The sequence below is a fragment of the Macrosteles quadrilineatus genome, unplaced genomic scaffold, assembly GCF_028750875.1.
Source record: "Macrosteles quadrilineatus isolate MER2022 unplaced genomic scaffold, UCM_ALF_1.0 Scaffold_5__1_contigs__length_97177068, whole genome shotgun sequence".
NCBI lineage: Eukaryota > Metazoa > Arthropoda > Insecta > Hemiptera > Cicadellidae > Macrosteles > Macrosteles quadrilineatus.
Window position 1 is genome coordinate 3,918,381 of NW_026542598.1, and position 24,540 is coordinate 3,942,920.

Consider the following 24,540-nt stretch of genomic DNA (forward strand, 5'->3'; position numbering starts at 1 on the left):
ATGCACTCCGCTTCCGTCAGCGTTATCGGCGATCAGCACAACTTTGTCAGTGTCCTGTCTAGGAAGAAAAGGTATGTGTAGTTTTTTATTGTTTTGTTTTATTTATAGTTGCCTGTCATCAAGATGGTCATAGCTTCACATTTATGATGGCACTGTATGATGGCACTGTATTCAAGTATTACCAGTGTTTTAGCAAATAACCATATATGGAATAACACGTAAATGACATAAAAGTTATATTTGTTATCATAACCTGAACAAATTACGTACTAGACTAGTATAGATTAAAGGAGTGGTATTAGAGAAATAGTTGGTTTTTGTTAATGGTAGGTGTTGTTATATGCAGTTACGCGTTTGCCCATACATGGAAGATTGTTATAAAGTTTCCAACGAATTGATTTGAATTTTCATTCCCTTGTTTGAATTTGAATACCAACAGTGTCAAAGGCAGTCTATTCCTTCGAAATTAATTTTGAGTTTTGTTTTGTAAATGTTTGTGTATAGGTATTTTATTTATAAAACCACAAAGTTAATCTAGAAATTATGTGTTTTTATTCTGTGAGCAACTCACCACACTCTTACACATTGCTAAGAAGTAAATGAAAAGGTAAATAAATGTAGTAAATATTGGATCAGGTCACAAATATTGTGTGGTTTCGTGATTTGTAAAACCAGATATCATGATATCTATTCCGTCACATTGATAAATGAAAGAGATAACAACAAATATGTTAAAATAGGTAGCGTGTGCACGAACTTTCTGATTTACCTGTTTATTATTGTCTACCAATTTACAAACCAGAAATGTTTTATCCTGTATTTTTCCTGTATAATCATGTTTGTTTTAACTGTAGGCCTATTATGCAATAGGAAAATAAAGCTATCTGCCAACTTACCTTTTTACACAACATGTAATATAACCCACTAACTTACTGTATTAATTATTTACATAATGCATCCAACCTTCTGTAAACCTAGAGTTTTCATGTGTACCTTAAATTATTGATCTGTCAACTTTTTTAAAGATGTTTGTGACTTCTTAACCTTGCATTTGCCACTCACGTAGACCTGTGTGTGGAAGGTATCCAGCAAAACAAGAGATTGATCGTAAATAATCCAAAATGTGTATATTTTCCAGTTTTACCTTGTAAATATTGATAGCTTACAGTAGTACAAATTTATTATTTGTACAAATCTTGTATACACAATGGTATTTACTACAAACAACTAGCTATTTCTGCATTAATTTTCCTTTTTATTACCAAGAGTAATTTTTAAGAACAACTAAATCAGTAAAATTGGCTTTTTCAAAGTACCATTGCCTAATGTATAAACTACTAGAAGTAATTTAGTTTACATTGAAGATTTGAAAAGTTTAAAAGTAAAGGACGTTTAATCTTTAAATTGATTAACATTTTTGAGTGGCCTTTCACAATTTTGTTGTCTGTGCAAGCATATTGATAAACCTTGTACAAACAATTTCAAGCCAATTATTGATTTTCTGTCAGTTTCTTCTTGAAAAGAACTTCACCTTTAAGTTCGTTTGGTTTAATGGCAAACATTTATACTCTTACATGATGTAATTTTTGTGAACTTGTGTTCATATATTAGCGAATTTCCCATATAGGGAATAAGCTATTACCGTAGTACTACTCACGGTAAGACCTGGACCCGGGACCGATTTTTTTTTCGTTTTGAGGTCCCTAGAGGTTAAAAACACCATCCGTTCAAATTCATATATATATATATATATTTATATATATTTATATATATATTTATATATATATATATTTATATATATATTTATATATATATATTTATATATATATATTTATATATATATATATTTATATATTTATATATATATATATGTGTCCGTTAGCGCGATAACTCGAGCAAAAATGATCCGATTTTGATGAAATTTGGTACAAACGTGTAAACCTACGTTTATTCGAACGAGTTCGCGAACCAGCATGATCGGACCATGGGAACGGGGATTTATGGGGGCTTTTATGAACATAAAATTTTGCAATTTCTTTCGAAACTATTTTGTAGAGCTTAAAAAAACAAATAATTTAGTATATTGAAGCGTTATAATGCGCCTAATGGTTACGGAGAAAATTCCAAAATATTGTAAATTTAAAACTCCCATGTTTTTCTTATGGAGAATAAGTAAACTGTTGTAGTTTGCTTGTTTATAAACATATTTTGCCCAAATTTGGAAAATGTTTTTATTTCTTACTAACTATTAACATTTTACATAAAAAACACTTTTACCCTCCCTGTTGCAGCAAACCTAAGTATGTTTTAAACTGATTCTATTTAAATAGGGAATAAATGTGATAATTTTAAGGAGACATTTTAGTGTAAATCCATTCAGGGAAATGGAAATTCGCTTAGTCTGCAGGTTTGCTGCGGCGGGGGTATTTTTTTATTCTTAAGGTTTTAATTAACAGAGTTAACCAAAGAGTGTCTAATCGGCGTCAGCTGATTTAGGTCCATTTTGATTAGGGTGTAAAAGACCACGACAAAATGATGAAGGAAAAGTGTGAAAATATTCGGATGACGTCATATTATTGAGACAAAACCTAACCATGTACCAAACCATGACCAAAACCTAAACTATTGTAAACACCATTACATTTGTTATGTTAGCTAGGTTGTAGTCTAATCCTATTAAGCTTTTATCATAATGTGTTATCACCTGACCTACGTACCTAGCCTACGTTTTAGGATTTGGAAATCAGCTGTTTTATTGTTAGTCTAAATAAAACTTTCAACTTTGTGTAGGACTATTATGTATGTCAATATTCAATGAAGTCGGGAGTGGTTGCCGTTTTTTTTTATTTTTCAAATCGATTGTAACTCATTGTTGCATTATTATTGACTAGCTGTACCCGCGGGCTTTGCCCCGTTTAACTTCTTAATTTTCAAGATGAGCTCGTTCACATGGCTCAATCACGTCCTGGTTAAAGTTCGTTCGCTACGCTCACTCACCTTTTGGTTGCAAATTAGCTGTTGTCATAAATTGAAAAAAAATAATAGTGCTGCACCCTGTTGGTAATCCTTGTAACTTTAATGCTATTGAACATCATAGAACAGAACCAACTTGTTTAATTGAAACAGCTGTTAAGATTCATTAATCTTATATATTTAAAAAATTTGGTTTTTCTTTTCCGAGTTCGTTTGGCTCTTCTACCCGACCGATTTTCATGATTGAGGTCTCAAATTGAAGGTATGCACGCTCAGATTTGCCATCAAGTATCGGCATATATTTATCTATAATCCTACTCGGCTTATACGTAAAAGAAATTTGCTCCCCATGTTATTTTTATGGGAGTTAAATTTGGTTTATCTTTGCCGAGTTCGATTGGCTCTTCTACCCGACCGATTTTCATGATTGAGGTCTCAAATTGAAGGTATGCACGCACAAATTTGCCATCAAGCATCGGCATAAATGTATCTATAATCCCACGCGGATTATACGTAAACGAAATTTGTTCCCCGAGTATTTCTTATGGGAGTTAAATTTGAGGTTTCTTTGCCGAGTTCGATTGGCTCTTCTACCCGACCGATTTTCATGATTGAGGTCTCGAATTAAAGGTATGCACGCACAGATTTTCCATCAAGCATCGGCAAACATTTATCTATAACCCCACTTGGTTTATACGTAAAAAAAATTTCCTCTCCATGTATTTCTTATAGAAGTTAAATTTTGTTTCTCTTTTCCGAGTTCGTTTGGCTCTTCTAACCGACCGATTTTCAAGATTGAGGTCTCAAATTGAGGGTATGTACGCACAGATGTCCCATCAAGCATTGGAATATATGTAGCTACAGTCCAAACCCGGATTATACGTAAAATAAATTTGCTCTATTGGTAGTTAAATTTAGTTTTTCATTTCCCAGTTCGTTTGGCTCTTCTACTCGACCAATTTTCATGGTTGAATTTTCAAATTGAAGTTATGCATGTCCAGATTTCACAACAAGCATCGGTTTAAGATACAATATACAAAATACAAAAAATGCTCTAATGTGTGTCAACCGGCTACTGAAAGATATAATGGATAACGATGTGCCATTTGGTGGGAAAATCATTATCTTAGGTGGAGATTTCCGGCAAGTGTTGCCGGTTGTGCCTCATTCATCTAGAGCCTCTACTGTTCAGAATTCAATTAAGTTTTCATACCTATGGCCACTATTCAAAATTTTTAAATTAACAAAAAATATGAGGGCTAAAACTAATTAGTTAGATTTTGCTAACTTTTTACTCGAAATTGGCAATGGGGAATACCCAACAATTGATGACAAATCTGTGGACTTACCCCCACCACTTATCTCTGATTCAGACATAGTTTCAGAAATTTATGGAAAAAACCTACAAACGCCTATGGACTCATCGTACTTATCAAAATTTGCCATTTTAGCACCAAAGAATGAGCATTGTGAGGAAATCAATAAAAGAGTTTTAGACCTCATCCCAGGCTCAAGCAAAACATATATAAGTGTGAATAAACTAATTACAGATGATGACAGTGAACTATTGCAATTCCCTATTGAATTCCTCAACAGCCTTGAGATGACTGGTTTAGCCTTCTCACAAATTAGTCTTAAAGGAAGGTGCCATTGTGATGTTATTAAGAAATTAAAACTACACAGCAGGTCTTCTAAACGGAACAAGACTTATTGTCAAGAAAATGTATGAAAACAGTTTAGACTTAGAAATCATAACCGGCACAAATATTGGACAACGTGCACTATTACCCCGCATTGATCTCTCTCCATCAGATTCTACAGTACCATTGTCTTTCAAACGAAGACAATTCCCCATAAAGGTTGCGTTCTGCATGACCATCAACAAGGCGCAGGGCCAAACGATTGATCGAGTTGGTGTGTACTTGCCTGAACCAGTATTTAGTCACGGTCAGTTGTACGTCGCCTTATCGAGAGGGAAATCTTTCGATACTGTAAAAGTAGAAACTAAATCAAAAGGTGGACGAACAGCAAACATTGTTTGGAAGGAAGTATTATAAAAGTCGTAATATTAATAAAGATTACCAGATGGAGGGAAATACTCCTGAGAATATGCGTACGTGCAATTCTACCGACAGAGATGTCTATTTTACAAGAAATATTGTTGTTAATAAAACATTCTTAATAAAGCCTCATTCATGCTGTGTTACATATGAGTTAACAAATGTACGTGCTTTCTCTGTAGGTGCTTTTAGGAAGTGTGTGGATATTGTTCTGGATTAATTGATTTTCAAAACGGAAAAAAATACATCGGGACGATTTTCTCTGTGTTATATGGAATGTGTTATACTTTAATTTGGTCATAAGTCGAAATTAATCCAGCAGCCCTATAAGAGTTTAATTAAAGTTGTACCGCCCTTATTAAGTTTAGTATTTTATTTTTTTATTATTAATTTCAATGCTGCGGAGCAGCAGGGTAATCTAGTTCCTTTTAAATATGAAACATCATAAGGTTAACATGGGAAACTCCAGAGCCACTGGGGCGGAGCCCGAAAGCCCGATCAGAATAAAAACTACTTAGTTGTCCTATTTAATGCCCAAAGAATCGGTGTACCGAATTTCAGCCTCCTAAGTAAATGGGAAGTGGGAGAATTAGTGATGAGTGAGTGAGTCAGTTAGTCAGTGAGGGCTTTGCCTTTTATATATATAGATTACTAGCGGCCTGTAGGGGCCATAGCCCCTAATTTAGACACAATTGTCCATATGAAGGCAACTCCACATTTCGCAGTAGTAAGTCAAAAATATATAGGCTATATCTATGAATTTGTCCCTGAATTTTAAAGCAGTAAGGCCCATTTCCCGGAATCTCTTTTTGTGTAGCGGATAGCGACGCAAAAGCCATTGCACTTTTGTATTGCCTTATGTTTTTTATGAAGTTAGAATAATGTAAAAACATGACTTTTAGTTCGTAGTTTAATTGTGGTTGTGGCATGTTAATGAGTCCATTGTGGCAACATGCGTTGAAATGTCCATTTGTGGCCTCTGCGAAGTGAAATGCGCCACAATGCATGCAAGTGCTAAGAGGACCTATATTGTGAGAAACAACACTCAACTCGTTTTCCAGCGTTCTTCTGAAGGCAGGTTGGAAACCAGCTTGTGGATTTTCAAATTTAGGCCGTACACGATGTTCTCTTTCAGAATTTCTTGTGTCAGTTGAACTCCTGGATACTCTTCCACTTCTTACAGGTCTTCCCCTACCCTGTCTAGTTACTCCGCTCATTATAAAAATCGGAAAACCAAAAATTAAACGAATACATTTCATTTTGAAATATTATTTAACAACATTGACTTTCGGAATAAACATTACAAATAAATAAGCAACAGCTGATTAGAATGCAGACGTTTTTCAGTCCCCATGCTTTTCTTATGGTGGATATTTTACGTTATATCTCGTTTTCTGGTAATTTTATGGGAGTTCTGCTATTTTTCCCGAGTCCCTGGGGTCAAGACCTTAAATTTAAGACCTCTTAACCTTTCTGTGACTTACCAGGCGTCCACAATTTTCTGGTAAAAATTTTGTCTTACATCTATATCTATAAAAGAGGAACTATGTATGTATATATATGTGTATATACGTTATGGACTCCGAAACCGCTCGACAGATTGTAATGAAACTTTCAGGCATTATTAAGCATCTTTCAAGGATGGTTCGAGTGAAGTTTGGTGCAGATCCGTCAAAAGGGCTCTGCCCCAGAGGGTTTTAAGTGGGCCAATGTCAGACTTTTTGATCTAGAATGTTTACAAATGAATATAATTTAAAAGCAGATGTTTACTTTCACCAACTGTTTTGTACGTTTGAATAACTACAACATTCTGTATTAGTATTAGCAAAGATTACATATGCTAACGCAAAACGTTTGCGTTAGCATATGTAATCTTTGGTATTAGTCATGATTTGAAATAGTGCCACAGTGTTTCTATAGATTGCAGCACAGAAAACTATTTTACTTTTAAATAAGTCCAAATGTATTAAACCCCAATCGCAGCACACCTGTGCACTTAAAAACGTTTAAATTCTCCAATGTTAAATATTAAAACATAAAAACCTTTATAAAAGTACTGTATTATAAACAATCAAAGGGATGACTTTTTTAAATGGATGACAGCATGTTATGAACAGTAATTTGCAACCAAAAGGTGAGTGAGCGTAGCGAACGAACATCAACCTGGAGGCGAGTAAGCGTAGCGAACGAGCTAACCTGAAAACAAGTTAGCGCAGCGAACGATTTCCAACCTGAAGGTGAGTGAGCGTAGCGAACGAACTTCAACCGGGACGTGATTGAGCCATGCGAATACTTATGAAGTTAAACGGGGCAATGCCCGTGGGTACAGCTAGTAATTATATATAAGGATAGATAACTTACTATAGTTCGGCGGCTTAGAAAACGATCTGCGCGCTAATGCTAAACCAATGCTGGAGGAGGTCGCTTTCTAAGCGGCCGAACTATAGTTAATTGTTTTACTGTACTGAATTTGTTGAACTTTGAGAACTACATTAAAAATATATAAGGATGTGTACCAGTACTAAAATAAACCCAATACTCGAGTTTTTCCTGAGTTATTTGATTGCCTTTAATAGCCCACATGTTCAATATTATAATCCTGTAGGTTAGTCAGTTTATTGTCAAACATAGGATGTATATTATTCTTGAAACTATATAAAAAAATATTTTAAGCTATAAGCAAATATAAAATTTTAATTAGGCCTATGTGATGGAAGAAAATGATTTCGGTAGTATGAAGAAAAATTTAATGAATTTCACCTTCCAAAAGTTGCTGTTCAATTCTCACTCATTTTAGACCTTAGCATCACATCAATCTCCTGTATAACTATAGATCATAGAATCCTGTATAACTATAGATCATGGAATCCTTTATAACTATAGATCATAGAATCCTGTACAACTATAGATCATAAAAAATAAAACTTTTGCTCTTTGTAATGAAAAGCAGTGTAAGAGCCGAGCCTTTATAAATGCATTGCAAGATTTTGTAATACGTGTTCGCTGGATTTGCAGCACAATTATTAGAATCATACTAACTAGGATTGACTGCCTTAATGGGCCCTAGGTCTAGTTTATTTTAAGTATACATTTTAAGTTTATGTTAAAATGTATTTAGTTTGATCAATGTATTTACTATTTTCCCATGTTTTCTTTTGCTTCTTCAATAATCTGCTTCTTAATCTTCAATGTATTATTTATTTGCCAAAAAGATCAAAAATAAATCTTCTATTGTGGTAAGAGAACATTATATTACGGCTTATCTAGTAGTTTCAAAATGAAATTTCTCTCTAAAATGAGTTTAAATACAGTACCACTGATCACTATATAATAGCTTGCACTGTCAATATACCTGCAAAAAAAATTAGGTCCCTCAGGCAAAATGAATACTTTCTTTGTTGGATTCTTAGTGTAACAAATAAAATTATATAAAAATGATTCATATTATTGTTAATTTAAAGTTCCTTCTGTTGCAGACATATACTACGAGCCCTCTCAAATTCTAGTGTTTTAGAAAAGCGTCTTCTGTCCGCTACACTAGCTTTGCTAGCTGTAGCTCTCACACTGCTGATTGCTCTTATCGTCTTTGCCTCGTGTAAGTTACTGTCCCAATACTTGGCTTCAAACATCTTAACTTTGATACGTTCAATTTCATGTACTGTTTCTTAAAGTAACCCGAAAATATAATATCAGTAATGAAATAGTTATTTATGTGACTAATGTGCGAAGTGGCACTTTGCTGCACATGTTCACGTGGAAAATTTCTCGAGTGCAGCAAAGACATTTTGCGCTCATGTTGCACATTATATTTTTCCTACAATTACTAGACCTATAAACCATAGAAATAATCTGTCATTCAAACACTAAAAAACACGTTTTAGGTTAGGTTTAAAGAAATGGAAAATACTGCAACAGCTGATTGTAGTCATAGTATCTTTCAGTGTTGCCAATTTATTTTCAAGACACGTATTGCGCGCCTAATAAAAGCACACTTTTTTGGGGTTTGGTTTGGTTTTGTTTTATGTTGTTTGGTTGAAATACTGTAGTGCAGCAAAAAAAGAAATTGCGGCAAAAGTAAGTAAATGCAGCAATTAGATAACTTACATTGCATGCTAATATCAGTACAAGAAAACCCATTTCACGTTTTTCAACTAAGCTCGTTTTTTACATTCAACCCCAGCACTTGGTCATTGAGCATAAATGGTCATGACTCCCTACACTCATCCTTCGCTAATATTCAAGTTAAAATACGCACCTATAGGTTGCGTTCCTATCTAGGGTAATAGTAAAAAGAGACCTACTGGGAGGAAAAGCTTTCATTGTATGAATCTGGTTTGTGAAAATATATTTCCCAAATCATTTAAATAGGTAATATAGTTAATCATTTTAAAATAATGTATTTCGCCCCAGATTGTAATGTTAACTATATTCATGGTAATTTTTCTTCCAGATAAAAAATACCGGGATAGAGGAAGAGTTTGTGAGACAAAAGAGTGCATAAGAAGTGGTGAGTTCTTAATTGGAACAATACAAATTAATCAAGTATTCACTAAGTCTCATTACTTATTCTCAAAAGTTTCTATTTTCATAATAATATTAACTTCTATAAAGTAACCTACTTATAACTTTATGTTCACTGCCGGCTTTGGAGTTTCAGCGATATTTATTTTAAGCTTAGTCCTGCTATACAATGGCTATACTCTTCGTCAGATTTGTAACAGGTCCACAATTCTGATATCCTAAAATGTGCAGTTACCCCTGTACAATATCAATAGCTTGATTTAACTGTGACTTCTACACTGTTATTAACTACAATTAGTTTATTTGTCTATTTTTAGCAGAAGAAAAAATCTGGTACTAGCTTGGTTTTGAATATGGAACAAATTCAAAACCTTGTAGACTAAACAGTGTTAAGAATGTTTTATTGCCGCTAATACACACAACACGTATATATATAAAGGCAAAGTCAAATGAATACACAAGTATACAATTAATTACAAATATACCACAGTACTAATCAAACACAAATAATATGCTACAGAAATGTACAACAAATAACAACCCATAACATTAAATTAAAATCGAAAGTTAATTATCACAGCATAATTTCAACATTCCTCTACGGAATAAATAAATTGTTAATCAAAATCAAATCAAATCAAAATCAAATCGTTTATTTGCACATTAGATTTGTATACAATAACATGTAACAAATATCATGCATCGTCAATATTTACAAACTAAAACTAAAACATACAACATGAGAATCTACATATATACACATTATAGGCTTAGAAATTCTGAGACGGAATAAACGGCATTTGAGCATAGAAAATATTTTAAGTTCCTTTTAAATAGGGACAAAGAGTCTTGGGATTTTATTGCCTGAGGCAATTTGTTAAAAAATTCGATCCCCCTGTAAAACGGACTCCTCTCAAAGGCCGCAGTTCTGTGCTTTGGATAACAGATGATGCCTCCATTTCTCGTCCGGTGGTCATGGAAATGCCCTAGATGTTGAAATTGATCCCTGTTGACAAAGGTCAAAATGAGGACCTGCTGAATGTACAACGAATGTACTGTAAGGATGCCAGAATCTTTGAACACTTCCTTGCAAGGATGGCGATGGGAGAGACCGAAAATGCGCCTCAGAATCTTTTTTTGGAGCTTAAGTATTCTTTCCAAATCAGAAGAGCTTCCCCAAACGCCAATGCCATAACGCAAAATGCTTTCGCAATATCCACGATAGACGTCCACAAGAACTTCCCTGCTACAAGTTGAACTGAGAATTCGAATGGCAAACAGAGCAGAACTGGTGCGGTTAACAACACTTTGCACGTGACCATACCATTTGATGGAGGAATCAAAAATGACACCTAGGAATTTTGTGGTCGATGAGGGATTAGTGAGCTGCGTTTCAGGACTACTTTGATTATTCTGAGACGAACCAATCAGACCAAAATTGAGACATTGTGTTTTGTCTTTGTTAAGGAGAAGACCATTGTACTCAAACCAACTATTTAAGCTCTTGATGACCGAAGTGAATCTGTTCTCTAAGCTGGTTGCATTTGGGGCCTTGATTAGAAGTGCTACATCGTCAGCGAATAAATTCATGTGACAGTCATTTCCTTCATAATGGAGATCATTGATGTACAATAGGAATAAAATAGGAGAGATAATGCATCCTTGGGGAACCCCTCGCCGAGAAAGCATGTAGGACGATGAGATCGGACCTGAGGAACTATTTATGGAAACCTTTTGATAACGGCCAGACAAGAAAGAGCGGAACCACTGCAGAGCAATGCCTCTGACACCATAATGAAAAAGTTTATCCAAGAGGATCGAATGGTCCACACAATCGAAAGCGTTGGATAAATCGCAGAAAACCCCCATCGTCTTCTGCGATTCATCCAGGGATCGCAATATCCGGTTCGTGAAGTCATAAAGAGCAGAAAGAGTGGACTTCCCTTTTTGGAAACCATATTGATGTGGACTTATGATATTAAACCTTGACAAATGACTAGAGAGACGACTAAGAACAACCTTTTCATAGATCTTTGATAATGCCGACACCAAAGCAACAGGCCGAAAGTCATTTGGCAAGTGGCTGTCATTCTTTTTTTGAAGAGGGAATATATTTGCGAATTTGAGTTTTGATGGGAATTTTCCTTGCTCTAGGGACTGATTTATCAAAATAGACACAGGGTAAGCCAACTGATGACCACAAAATTTCAAAATACAGGGCGTTTATAAAAGAATCATCAGGTTTTAATGGCGTGTACCTCACCCAATTCATGTCCCACGTTAATATTTGAAACATGTGCTTAATAAGCATGTTTCCAAGTTTTATAATCAGCTGTTCAATAACAAGTCTTGGTTTTTTCTTGAACGTGTTTGCATGGTTTTCAAAATAATTAAAATTCCAGAAAAAACATTTTGTGTTTTTCATTATGACTCAAGTTTATCTTTAATAACTGCCCAGCGTGAGTTTCGGGGGCATTTTAGACAGACTCCTCCTACACAACAAAACATTTTAAGGTGGTATCGACAGTTTAAGAACTCTGGAAGTGTATTAAAAAGTAAAATCAGTGGCCGCGCAAGAGTTCTCTTAAAAACTGAGGTGGATTGGCAAATGTAACGATAATGACTTTACACTTCTCAAATGCCCCCCTAGATTCCCCGATCTTTCGGCGTGTGATTTTTTTCCATGGGGCTATGTAAAAGACAAAGTTTATATACCGCCAATGCCTTAAACATTTCAAGAGCTCCGTGGACCAATTCGAAATGCCGTGTAGAATCAATCAACCTAGCGATGCTAGCCAGGGTATAGGACAATTTACAGCATAGATTGGAAACTTGCTCCACGGCTAATGGACGGCACTTTGACAAGTTGTAGGGGTATCTATGAAAAATTTAAGAGTTCTCCTTAATGTTGATATGTTTTATAAACGTATTTGTTTAACATTAGCGTCAATAAAATGTTTTAAAACCTGATGATTCTTTTATAAACACCCTGTATTTGGAGAGATACCGTCCCACCCACATGAGTTCTTACTCTTTAGCGAGCCGATGACATTTAACACCTCGACTTCGTTGGTTGAAGCTAGAAACATTGAAGATGCCACCTGTGGGGAAAAAGAATGCAGCCTTCGCATAGATCCAGTCCCACAGGGTATCGGAGCTAGAGAAGTTGGATTCTCAATAAAAAACTTATTAAAATACTCTGTCATTAACTTTTTGTCAGAAATTTTTTCATTATTAATAAGCAAAAACTCTGTATCCCTATTTTTCCTATTCCTACCAGTCTCTTTTTTTACAATATTCCAAACAGTTTTTGGCTTATTTTTAGACTTCAATAATAATTCATCATTACATCTTTTTTTTTAGATTAAAATTAACTTCCTCAATAACTTAACATAACTTTTATAATAACTAATAAATATAGGATCTGATGAGCTTTTAACAATTCTACTCATTTCTTGTTTCTTATCCAATGATTTTTTAATGCCCTTAGTAAGCCATGGTTTTTTACAATTAGTAGCTTTTACAAGTTTTTTTGGAAAGTTTTCTTCAAAATTCAACAATAGTATCCTCAAAAAATTATCAAAAGTTACATCTATTTCATCTTTGACATTAAACACATTATTCCAATCAATATTTGACAAAACTTCTCTAAAATTAATTTTGTTTCTCTCTGAAAAAACACGTTTAAGTTGACTTGATGACTTACTGCTATTTTTTACCTTGTCTGTAAGATTCAATTTCAAAAGTTGAGCATTGTGGTCAGATAATCCGAAATCAACTACCCTTGTTTCACTTCCCTCCTGGTTGGTTATTATGTAGTCTATGCAAGTTTCCGACCTCTCTGTCACCCTTGTTGGTTCGTTAACATGTGAAAACAACCCAAAAGAGTCTAACAGACTAAAAAGCTCAGTTTTTTGTGCCGAGTCGGATAGTGCATCAATATTTAAATCACCACATATAATTACATGTTTCTGTTTTGAATCTTTACTAACTAAATTCAAAATTTTTTCTACCTGATCAAAAAACCCACTGAATGCTCCAGAGGGTGGGCGATATAACGCCACCACTACAGTTGAGGTTTTCTCATAATTGATTTCTACTGCTGCACACTCAATTATATTTTCAATAGAGAGTGTGCAGCACTCACAATAATAAGCCACTCACAAAAATAATTTTAAAGTGGCTCATAGAATCAAGTCGGAAAGGGGTCTAGCGGTCTAATGAAAACTCTTACTTGGTGCTGAAGGATTCTTTTCCACACACTGACATTTAGTCTTGTGAACTGTTTTTCATTTTTCAATTTGCTTCATTCCGGATTCTATTTTTGGAAATAAACTCTTAATATTTCATGCTTCACATCATAAGTAGCCACAGCTCAAAATCCCACCAACTCAAAGAGTTAACCCTGACATGAACTTGTATCTGTCATAGCCGCCATGCTTCTGCAGTCGATGGACCCAATGACTGATCCTTGTGAGGACTTCTACCAGTTCGCCTGTGGTCGCTGGGCGGAACAGAGAATCCTGGCAGAGGGGTCTTCCACCTCTTGGTTTTCCGAGAGGACTAAACACATCCAACGGAAGATACTAGGCAAGTCTCATTGTTCACCATTTGTTTATCAATTTTATTGTAGATGGACTGAGCCACAGAAAACATTTTCAAGGTTGGAGTAAAAGGACTGACAAAAAAATTTGAAGATCCTTCCTCAGCTGAGTTTGTTTTAATCTTATAGACACACTTTCATTCAGGGCAATGTTCTTTACTTAACACGCAGTAACATAAAACGTTTTTCAAGCTTTTTAAATCTTTTTAAGAGTTGTCTTAAATAGTCGAGGATATCCTCTCAGCTTATTAAATGTGCATCATGGATATTAGAACATTAACAAATGGCGTCACTAGCCCAAAATTAAAACATGTGCATATTAATATATGGAACTGTAAAAAAATGCCAAACCAGATGTTACAGTTATTAGTATACCTTCGAGCCAGTGACGACATTTGTTTGTGTTTATGGCCCATACCATTTTCTGTTCTAATACACATATTACATGGTTCGTATGTAACCGTTGCTTGATAATATAAGTAATTATACGTAGATATTCTATTCCCGTGTTGAACTGAACGAAGATAAATCAAAAAGGAAAATTTTTAATTTAAACCATTGCATTTTTTATGTCCCATCAACCATCAAAGTATCAAAAAATAAGAGAGAAAATTAATTTAATGTTGACTTAGTCAAACTCTGAGCGATATGTTTCAAATATGTTCGATTTGAATAAAAATTGGCTACGGATGAACCACATCAATGGGGTGTATACTCTAGTGTCCTAATGTAAATGGTTGTCACGGCTGATATTGTATGTTCGTTCAAATCCTGCAGAGATTTATAGCTAAAAATATTTATGTCCGATATACAGTATAATTTAATCTGCAAACATGGTCCAAGATGTGTATTATATACAGATACGCACTCTCATTCCCGCATATTATTTTGATTTGCAAAGCTTCCACCTGTAGCATACAGTAACATATGTTTAATAACTCGCCTTTGTTCACAGAGGTGTTACAAACTAACAGCACCAGTGTTGATCCCTTGCCTGTCAGACAAGCTCGCAACTTTTATCGATCCTGTACAGATACTGGTAAGTTTTTTTTAACTTAACTAAACTTTAACCTTTTATTAACTTTTAAGTTTTTTTTAGAGAATTGCCAACATTTTTATCCAGTGAATAAAACAACTAGTTGTTGTAAAAGATCAACGGATTTCTAAAGATTTGTTGAAAAGTGGTAGTTTTACATGGGCCTACAATAAGTCAACTGGAAAGACTGCAGGATTTGGATCGTTTACTCACTAAAAACATTCCAATGGTATTAAACACACAAAATAAAACAAAATGCTCAGTTCCCCATTACACCCTCTATACTCTCTATCTTTGCTCCAGACACATTAGACCAGCTTGGTCTGCAACCCATGATGGAGGTTCTGGACAAACTGATGTTACCGAGGACTCTGCCCAACACTACGACAGCATCCAGCTGGTCTTTGGGTCCCACTCTAGCAGCCATCCAGAGACTGCTCAATGCTGACATTATGGTACAACTCAGCACCTTCCTAGACCCAGCTACCAACCGATCTATACTACTGGTAATTGTAGAACAATCAATTATAACTATCACTAGTGTATAGCTACACCACAATTTTGATAGGTTTAATGAACTATTGGAGAAAGTGTATTTCAGGATTAAGTGAAGATTAGTGAAGGATGGGAGTTCAGTGGATGAGATGATTGTTTTATTTTTTGTCACTAACAAAAAACAGATGGCTCTTTAGCTAGGATAATGTATTAGAAGTCCAATAATACAGTAAAGATGGATTTATAGTTTTAAACAATCAAAGAGCTATGCAGACTTTACTCCACATTACCATTATTACCGATCAGTATGTTAAAACCTACAACTTTCTGAATAGGAGACCAACTGTCTATCCACTAAAGCTATTCCAGCTGTTACCCAAATACCTTCTTGAACTGTAATTTTGGTATGAGGTAGGCCTATTTTGTAGCTTTTAGTTGGATGAGCCACTCACAAGTCCTACTTTCTTCCTTAGTTGTATCGCTGCAATAGTTGATGTAACATAAAAGGAGCTAATACAGTTATCCTTTCAGTGTGGTTAAAAAGTTCTAAGAGTATTTCACATATTATTTGGTGGTACAATTCAGATGTGTTCATTTTAATTATGAAACTGTCAACAACTTTAACTTGGAAATGGAACTCTAGTTCTATGGTTCATCACTTTTGTCGTCTGCTACAGCTGTCGCCCAGCTACAGCCTGTCCTCCCTGCCAGAGGTTATGACACCTGAGGTGCCACACTCACACCTGACTGGCAATCAGCTGTTCAAGACCCGCCTCTCCTACATCGCTGAGGTTCTGGCCGAGATTCACCCGGAGATGAATTCCACACATCTCGTCACCATTGCTCTTCGTATCCTCTTCACTGACGCCCACATTAAAACGGTTCGTCGCTCAGGTGAACTCTTGTGTTGTATTTTGTTTATTGTTTGTGTTCTTGATTGTTGTTAGAGGTTTAAAACAACGTATGTTTGAGTTTTGTATCAAATGGTATTTACCTTCCTTTATGTTGTAAGATATTATGAAAGGACTTCTGATTTTCTAGTCAGCTGGAGGGGTCTTTTAAAGTTTCCCCAACTGTTTTTTACATAGAATAGTACAAGTCAAGTATATCCTGAGTTTATGCAGAACAAGAAATTATACACTTATTTTCTGTTACCTTGTTCTGTATACCTGTTACTTGTGGACAAATGTTCAGAAACCTACGCTAGGCTATCACACAAACATCCTAAGTGTATACATTTTGAAAATATATAATGTGTGTTCATAGCGTGCAGTTTGATAATGAAAAACTTGTAAAATTAATCGATTTGCTTCAGGATATCAAGAAGGCAGAGACTGAAGAACCTCCAATGATCACCACCTACCAGAATCTTCAGGAACTGATGGACAATGCTAGAAACTCTACAATTAGTTCTCTTAAGGTGATTATATTTAGATACCATTTTATTCTTGCAAAAGTATAAAATAATCTTTAAAATGTAAATGTGGAGACTATTGATAATGTCTGGCATTATGGTAGATTAAACATACTGCCATTGATTTGTCATCATTTTTTTAAATAATATAACAATCAATTAAGAAACCTTTCCTCTGGAATTTTAAACAAAGAGTATAACCTGCCCGGTAAAATTTTATCATACTAAGGTAAAACATTTATTCTACCCCAGAATAATCCAAATTAAATACACATAATATTTCCAATTAACCCGATTAGACTTCACTATAGCGAGACTTGCATTGTTCAAAGTCAATGGTTTTATTATATACTAAACGATAAACATGTTTTTTTGTAAACGTATACTTTAAATTATTAAATTTTATCAGCAGTGTACCCAAAAATACCCCCGCCACAGCAAACCTGCAGACTAAGCAAATTTCCATTTGCCTTAATTGGTTTTTAATTACGGTAAATATATTTAAATAACATCAGGTTAAACGAGTACCCAGGTTTGCTGCTACAGAGAGGCTAATAAAGTGTGTTTTTTAGTAAAGTATTAATAGCTTAGTATAAATAAGTTGGCCAACTTTGATCAAAATATATCCATAAAAAAGCAAACTACAACATTTTACAATTCATCTGCATAAGAATGCTAGGCAAAGAGTTTCAGACCTTACTCAGAGCAATGGCAGAACGCCAAACAGAAAAATGGAAGAAACCTTACAATTTAGTGATGATCTAGACAAGGGTAAAAACCATCTGTGCGACATTAAGCAGCATGTGTCTAAGGAGGACAAGAAAGAAGTGGAGGACCCAGAGAGTTTGAAGATGGGGCTGGAGTACCAGCTTTTTATTAATTTAAATAGAAAATGTTTATTGTTTTTCCATGTTCAAATTGTACTATTTCTTATTATATAAAAAATGTCTTAAGAAAAATGTGATTCCTCCGAACATCTGATCAATATGTTCATATACAAAATAAATGTTACGTATTTTGGAAATTTAACAACAAAAAACAACAATAAAAATTGGGAATTTCAAATTTACAATTTTTTGTATTTCTCCGTAACCAATAACCGCACAAAATACTTCAATAATATGTTATATTATTATTGTCTTTTAAGCCCTTTAAAATCGTCTAGAGAGAAATTGGGAAATGTTGTGTTTTGATGGTAAAAAATTAGAAATCCTAATTTTTACCCCATAAAACCCCGTTCCCATCTTCCGATCATGCTGGTTCACAAACTCATTCAAGTTTATCCCGCCTTACACCTTCAAACCAAATTTCACAAAAATTACTCAAGTAATCGCCTTCACAGACACTAAATGGTAATATTAAAATTTATTTTTTAACAGTTGGATTGGGCAGAGTACCTCAAGGTGCTGACAAAGGGCATGAATGTAACCACAGACATCAAATCTGCTGTGGCAGTTCAAAGTCCATCGTACTTTGAAGCCCTGTCTAGCAGATTGTCTAGCTCTAGGCCAGAGACTATACGTGAGTAAATTTATGTATATGGTACATACTATATTATGTATATCTATATTATTATATATTTAATACGCAAGCAGGTTTTTTGTGACAATTACTCCTCCGAAACTACTGAACCGATTGTCATGTTTTTGGTGTCATTGGAAAGAGCGTAACGTGAAGTTGTGCAGGAAACTTTCTTTTTAGGGAAATAATTAGAGAGTGAGGCTCTGGGGCCCTTTAAAGTTTCGTATTTCTCCATAAGATTAACATGGGGAACACAAATTGTTATGAAACTACAGCTGTTGTCAGAAATTAAAAGTGAGAAGAAGAACATACATATGTGTAAATTGTAAACAGTCAATAAGTTTGCTAATTTAACAGTTTGCTACAAACCTTTACTGACTTGGTTGAAATTAAATATTTACTATTTTAATTTGGGTTGGCGTAAATACTGCAATGGGAAAAGGCGAGAGAGCCTGGATAAATTGATATAATAAAAAAAACTGAATTAACACTGTGCTGCATTTCTTAGTAATCATTGAAAGAGCCGATTTGCAAACTATGGAAACGTAGAACACCATCAAGGAGAAGAAAGAGAAATAATGTTTTTTTTTTTTGAGTTAATAATAGTTATTATGGACAACCTAATGCGGCTATGAGTAAGGCTATTTTTGTAGAAAACTTTGAATAATGATAAGATGTTTACAATAAATGTTGATTATATCGATCTGTTATATACATCTTGAGTATTTCCATAATCTTTAAGTCGAATCTTTTAAAGTCATCAGAAATTATGACTGTTTTTTGGTTTATAATAATGCCTGTAATACTTAGCAATTGCTCGAATTCGAGCAACAGGGACACTAGTTTATACATAATATGTATGGTATAGATGATAAGTAACAAAAACAAAATAAACATTGTTATTCTGTGGTATAAGTCTGTGGTTGAAATATGTATTTGGGTTGGTAGTTGCACCTCACTTGCTTTTCCAAATGAACTTTTAAGGAGGTCAAGAAGTAATGCTTCAAGTGAATGAAGTTGAAGGAACAACATCACATGTTGCATGATGATGACGTTTCTTGGTCTGTTCCAGAGAGATTTGTTTGGTGGAAAGTTGTTGAATCTTTGTCACCTCACACAACTACCGCCATGAGAAGGATCAGGGACAACTTCATGGAAGTCTTGTTTGGTCCTTCTATCAGATATACAAGGTAAATATTTTGTTTACCACCATGGTTTTACCATTAGGTTTACTAATATTGTTAAATCTCTATTAGTTTTGCAATCTGTCATTGAGACACAGTGCTATCCCCAGGTCGAATTTCTCTTCTCGTTTTCTCCGCTTAAAATTAAATTGATGAACAACCACGGACGACCTCGTTCTGAAAATTGTTTCGATCCTCCTTGAACAACTTATGCACGTCTAAGTCAATACACTTTTCTCCTTAAACATAGGTACATCAACTCGCAATGAATTTCTATAGAGGTTGACCCCCTCCCACATATCTGAAAGAATGCAATCCATAATTGGAACGAGCACTGATTTACTGCCCATCGTTATAAGCTTGAAAAGACTAAGCATTGTGAATAAGTATGGTATTGTAACTATAGCTATGCACTAGTGGTGGGGGCTGCAATCTTGCCAGATTTAAACCAGAGTGTTATGTTTTGATGGGAGTGATGAGCTGGAAACAATTATTTATAGCCAACCTTCATATTATTTAAGTCACAATTTCACATTTTCAAAGCCCAAATTTATAAATAATCTACGAGCCTAGTCCAGAAAGAAAGTACCTTTTTGTTCTACCGCTGGCACAGCGCTAACAACGATATTACGCCTATGCCCACTAGTCTCCTTGGTTCATTGTTGAACAGCTGACGCAATTACGGCAAAATTTTGTTGAGTTTACATTAGTGTACACTCAAAATGTTTGAAACAATTTCTGATCCCGCGGACTGTGAAGTGCGTTCTTTTATACGATTTTTGAACCCAAGGAACGTGAAGTCTGCTGAAATTCATTGCCGACTTACAGAAGTTTATGGAGAAAAATTTATCAGTGATGGAATGGTAAGAAAATGGATTTGACAATTCAATGATGGGTGAACCAATGTTCATGACGAGGCTCGCAGCGGGCGGCCATCTGGTGCGAGTCCCCATTCTGCTGGTGCCACTCAAAACCTTTTGCACGGATTTGGTTGGGAGCAGTTTGACCATCCGCCATACAACCCTGATCTAGCATATTCTGATCTCCACTTGTTTTTGCACTTGAAGCGGGATTTCAGACGGCGCCGCGCCCCTTTGACAGCGATGACGACGCTCAAGACAGTGTTCGGCAATGGCTCTCTTCAATGGCGGCATCTTTCTATGAAGAGGGTATAGAAAAGTTGGTTCCTCGCTACGACAAATGTCTAAAAAATGGTGAAACCAAGTAGAAAAATAGTTTAAGATATAGGTATCCTGCGCGCTCTTTCTTGTATGAATAATTTTTTTATTTTTTATTAAATGATCTGCATGTTTTTTTTCCAAAACGGTACTTACTTTCTGGACAAGCCTCGTATACATATGGACATTGGAATTTTCAAAACTTTATTATGTGTTTGTGTCCCTTTTATTAGAGGTGATTAGGCTATAAAAATTCAAATATATCAGAACCTATTAAATTATCTCTAAATTGTTAGAAAACCTATACACTTGGATTGTTTAGTTTATACATAAGCATACTGTATTGCATACAGTATGCTTATATGTATACTACATTTTCTTTTACAGAGTTAAGAGATGTGGAAAAATCACAAAGTCTTTCTTCAACTATGCGATTAGTCATGTTATTGCTTCTCAAAACCGTTTGGAAGAATCTACAAAGAAGGTAAATTATTTAATTAATTTTCCCTTGACACTTATTATTGGTACATGATTCCTGTTTTATAAACTTAAATAGTAACAAGACGACGGCTTAGAATGATGTTCCCTTACAAAAAGCTTTTTAAAAAATCCACTAGCAAAAACACACAAATAAAAAATCTATAGTAAATTACTGTTATAACCTGGGTAAAGGAAACTTTCAATTTATCTGGACATTATTTAATTAATCACCCAAAAATATTTTGTTTAAACTCCAATTCAATTTTAAAATCAAATACACTCATTTTTTAACTGACTTCCCCACTACCAACTTAAGGAGGAGGTTCTCAATTCGTTTGTGGCAATTTTTTTTTCTATGGATGGTCACCAATTTCTCTGTGATTCTTTTACCGATCAACGTGTTTCCACCACCAAAATAACCGGGAGAGTTTCTCTTTGGTACCATATAAAACATTACCGTATGTTTAAGTGTAATATTTTTTTTGTTGGTGAAAAATGCTGAAAACCTGAAATATTCAACATTTATTTTGTTTATATATGTGCAGAGATGGCAATAAATACCTAATTGCCTAATAATATGCCTACATCTGTTAGTTGAAACCATTTAAATGAAGCTACAGACAGTTCTTCATGAAACAGTTGCTTCGTATTGATTAATAAACTATTTCTAGCCATGGAGCCGAGATAAATTTTAAGAAAGGTATTTTAACGTTTGACCTGACTTGTGTATAATTCCGTTTTGAGTATTGAATTTTCTGACTTATAAAAATGTCAAAAATCATCATAAAGCCGACTTAAAATATGTGAGCTTGACTATTACTGTAAAAAAGTTTACTTTATTAAAATTATTTCATTCTTAGAGCGTTTGAAGTTGGATGTTTTTTTTACAAAAACAAATTATTTACCGAACCCATGTATTTTACGGTTCAAATAGTCTTGTAATTAAACTAGTCTGGAGCAAAGATATTATTATGTATAAGATTCTACCAATTTCCTTGTTATTCATTGCAGAATAAATGTCTCAATTAATTAATTAATGTTTACTGTACAATTTAAATTTTTTTATAGTTAAACCGACATGATTGTTTTGTTAAAAACCAAGGTCCAAGATATGTTGAGGGACATAACTACAGCGTTCAGTGGTATGGTGAGAGCTCTAGACTGGATGGATCACCGAACTAAAGCCGCAACTCTGGGCAAAGCCGCGGCCATCAGAAAGTACGTTGGCTACCCTGATTGGTTAATGAACGTGACGGAACTGGAAAACCTTTACTCAAACGTAAGTTTCTATTCATTTACCCTTCCTTTCTTCTGTTATATGTTTAAAAAGTCAATTCCTGTTTTTTTACCTCTGCTAGTAACAATGTTTCTTACAGTACTCCCTGAATAAACTAGACTGAATAATAGGTTGTTTTAAACCCTGATCAAATCCACCACAGCTCCAAATTGAGTTTTGGTAAAATAATTGAATCTCAAGCGACACTGACGCAACCTAGTAGGCGAGGACAAAGGTCAGGTGGACCACAAGATTGTTCTAACTAGTTTTGCCTTGGATGTCACTCGTCACAGTCAGTGAACTTACATGTGTGTGTCGTTGTTGTTTTTTTTTTTTTTTTTTTTTTTTTTTTTTTTTTTTTTTTTAATACCATTTAGTACATGTTTAATTATTCATGCTTGGGTCATGTGAGCTTATAAAACCCTCCCTTTCCTTAGGAGGATACAACTGTTATTCCAAAAGTCATACCTCCTACTAAATGTAAAAAACAGTACTATGAGACTGGCAACTGTGCTGCATCTTGTTTAGACTCTGGCTAACACTTCTAGGGGTTTTGTGATTCCACTGCTGCAGGGCTGCAGCGAAGCAGTGGTGACTATTACTCACTCGTATCCTTTTATTTTATTCTACTCGGGAGATTTTTGCTTCAAAAAGCAAACATACAGTACACACAGGTCCTATTTTCTCTGTGCAACCTTCTAGATCAGAGTAAAAGATAGTCCAGGTTTCATTTTAGATGTTTTTCCGACAGTTGAACATCACCAAGAGCAAGTTTCTCTGGAACATGTTGTCCATCAAGGCTAGTGAGGTGACGGAAGTTCTCAATACGCTGGGAACAACTCCTCCCAACTCCACTGAGTTTAGGTATGGTAAGTATAGTCTGTGTCTAGCTGTAGTTTACCTCATGCCACTTAGGGTGCCAAGCTCTCCATTCCAGTTACCTAACTGTAAAATGTGTGTTCTGATGTGTTGTGTTGTATTATACGCCACTTTGTAGGGGCAGCATGCATGTTCCTTAACACGAATCACCTTGAAAAACCTTCGTCAAGTTGGAGATAATATTTTGTTATAGACAGTGACAGATTTAAACTCCTAAATCCCTGAAGCTAACTGCACGTGTGGCAAAATATGCGTTAACGTAGGATAACAGTAGAATGAAGAACTTCTTACAAGGTTTTTTTTATAAATATAGGTATACTGTAGACTTCCTCTTATCTGGACTCCTAAGACCCGTCTGGATAACGGGTTTTCCGTCACCTAATCAGGGTAATCACTTGAAAAATAATCCAAATATTTTATTTAAATTTGGGAAGGCATTGTATTTAGACACGTGATCACTGGTGTCAAATCTTTCTCACAAGAAAATTTATTTCAGTACTGTTCCTGCCAATCCTGTCCAGTTAACCCATGTGCTAATCAAAATTATCCAGTTAAATTTATGTCACTTCTGGCAAGTGTAGTCCAGTTAGTTAAACCGATATTCATGTGCTATAGAGTCTACAGTTTGTATGTTGTATTTCCAGATGGGACAGTGATCCTTTAGAAGTGAATGCTTATTACAGCAGAACAATTAATGCAATAGGTAAGTGCTTATGTATCAACATTTTAAAAATACTAGTTGCTCTGCCCGTGCTTCTCTACGGGGTGAGAATGCAGAAAAGGAGTAATGCTCAATCGTACTTATCGATTATTTAAATGCAGCTTTCTTAATGTATTAACATAATTTTATATAGTGTATTGCATTTAGTGCAAAAGTCCAATTCACTGACCACATGGCACCAAGAAACAAATCTTCATAT

The 24,540-nt window shown here is 34.9% G+C and overlaps 2 protein-coding genes across 2 annotated transcripts in view; both read left to right on the forward strand.

The window, feature by feature from the left end:
- LOC128994216 (neprilysin-like) lies at window positions 1-17,026 on the forward strand. The gene is made up of 8 exons (XM_054418598.1): window positions 1-71; window positions 8,510-8,628; window positions 9,484-9,540; window positions 13,986-14,144; window positions 15,113-15,196; window positions 15,497-15,699; window positions 16,366-16,582; window positions 17,004-17,026. The coding sequence occupies exons 1-8, from the start codon at window positions 1-3 to the stop codon at window positions 17,024-17,026; spliced, it is 933 nt and encodes a 310-aa protein (XP_054274573.1).
- The window catches only part of LOC128994870 (endothelin-converting enzyme homolog), a 13,746-nt gene continuing 6,232 nt past the window's right edge, over window positions 17,027-24,540 (forward strand). The window contains exons 1-7 of the mRNA XM_054419692.1: window positions 17,027-17,108; window positions 18,482-18,623; window positions 19,696-19,813; window positions 21,373-21,469; window positions 22,568-22,744; window positions 23,493-23,605; window positions 24,265-24,323. Of these exons, the coding sequence (XP_054275667.1) occupies window positions 17,037-17,108; window positions 18,482-18,623; window positions 19,696-19,813; window positions 21,373-21,469; window positions 22,568-22,744; window positions 23,493-23,605; window positions 24,265-24,323 (778 nt within the window). The 5' untranslated portion in view covers window positions 17,027-17,036. The remainder of the gene's footprint in view (window positions 17,109-18,481; window positions 18,624-19,695; window positions 19,814-21,372; window positions 21,470-22,567; window positions 22,745-23,492; window positions 23,606-24,264; window positions 24,324-24,540) is intronic.

Coding starts and splice junctions, on each gene's coding strand:
- LOC128994216 (XM_054418598.1), top strand. CDS start 1: ATGCACTCCGCTTCCGTCAGCGTTATCGGCGATCAGCACAACTTTGTC. Junction 15,197..15,496: donor TCGATCCTGTACAGATACTG/GTAAGTTTTTTT, acceptor TCTTTGCTCCAG/ACACATTAGACCAGCTTGGT. Junction 16,583..17,003: donor TAAAACGGTTCGTCGCTCAG/GTGAACTCTTGT, acceptor GATTTGCTTCAG/GATATCAAGAAGGCAGAGAC.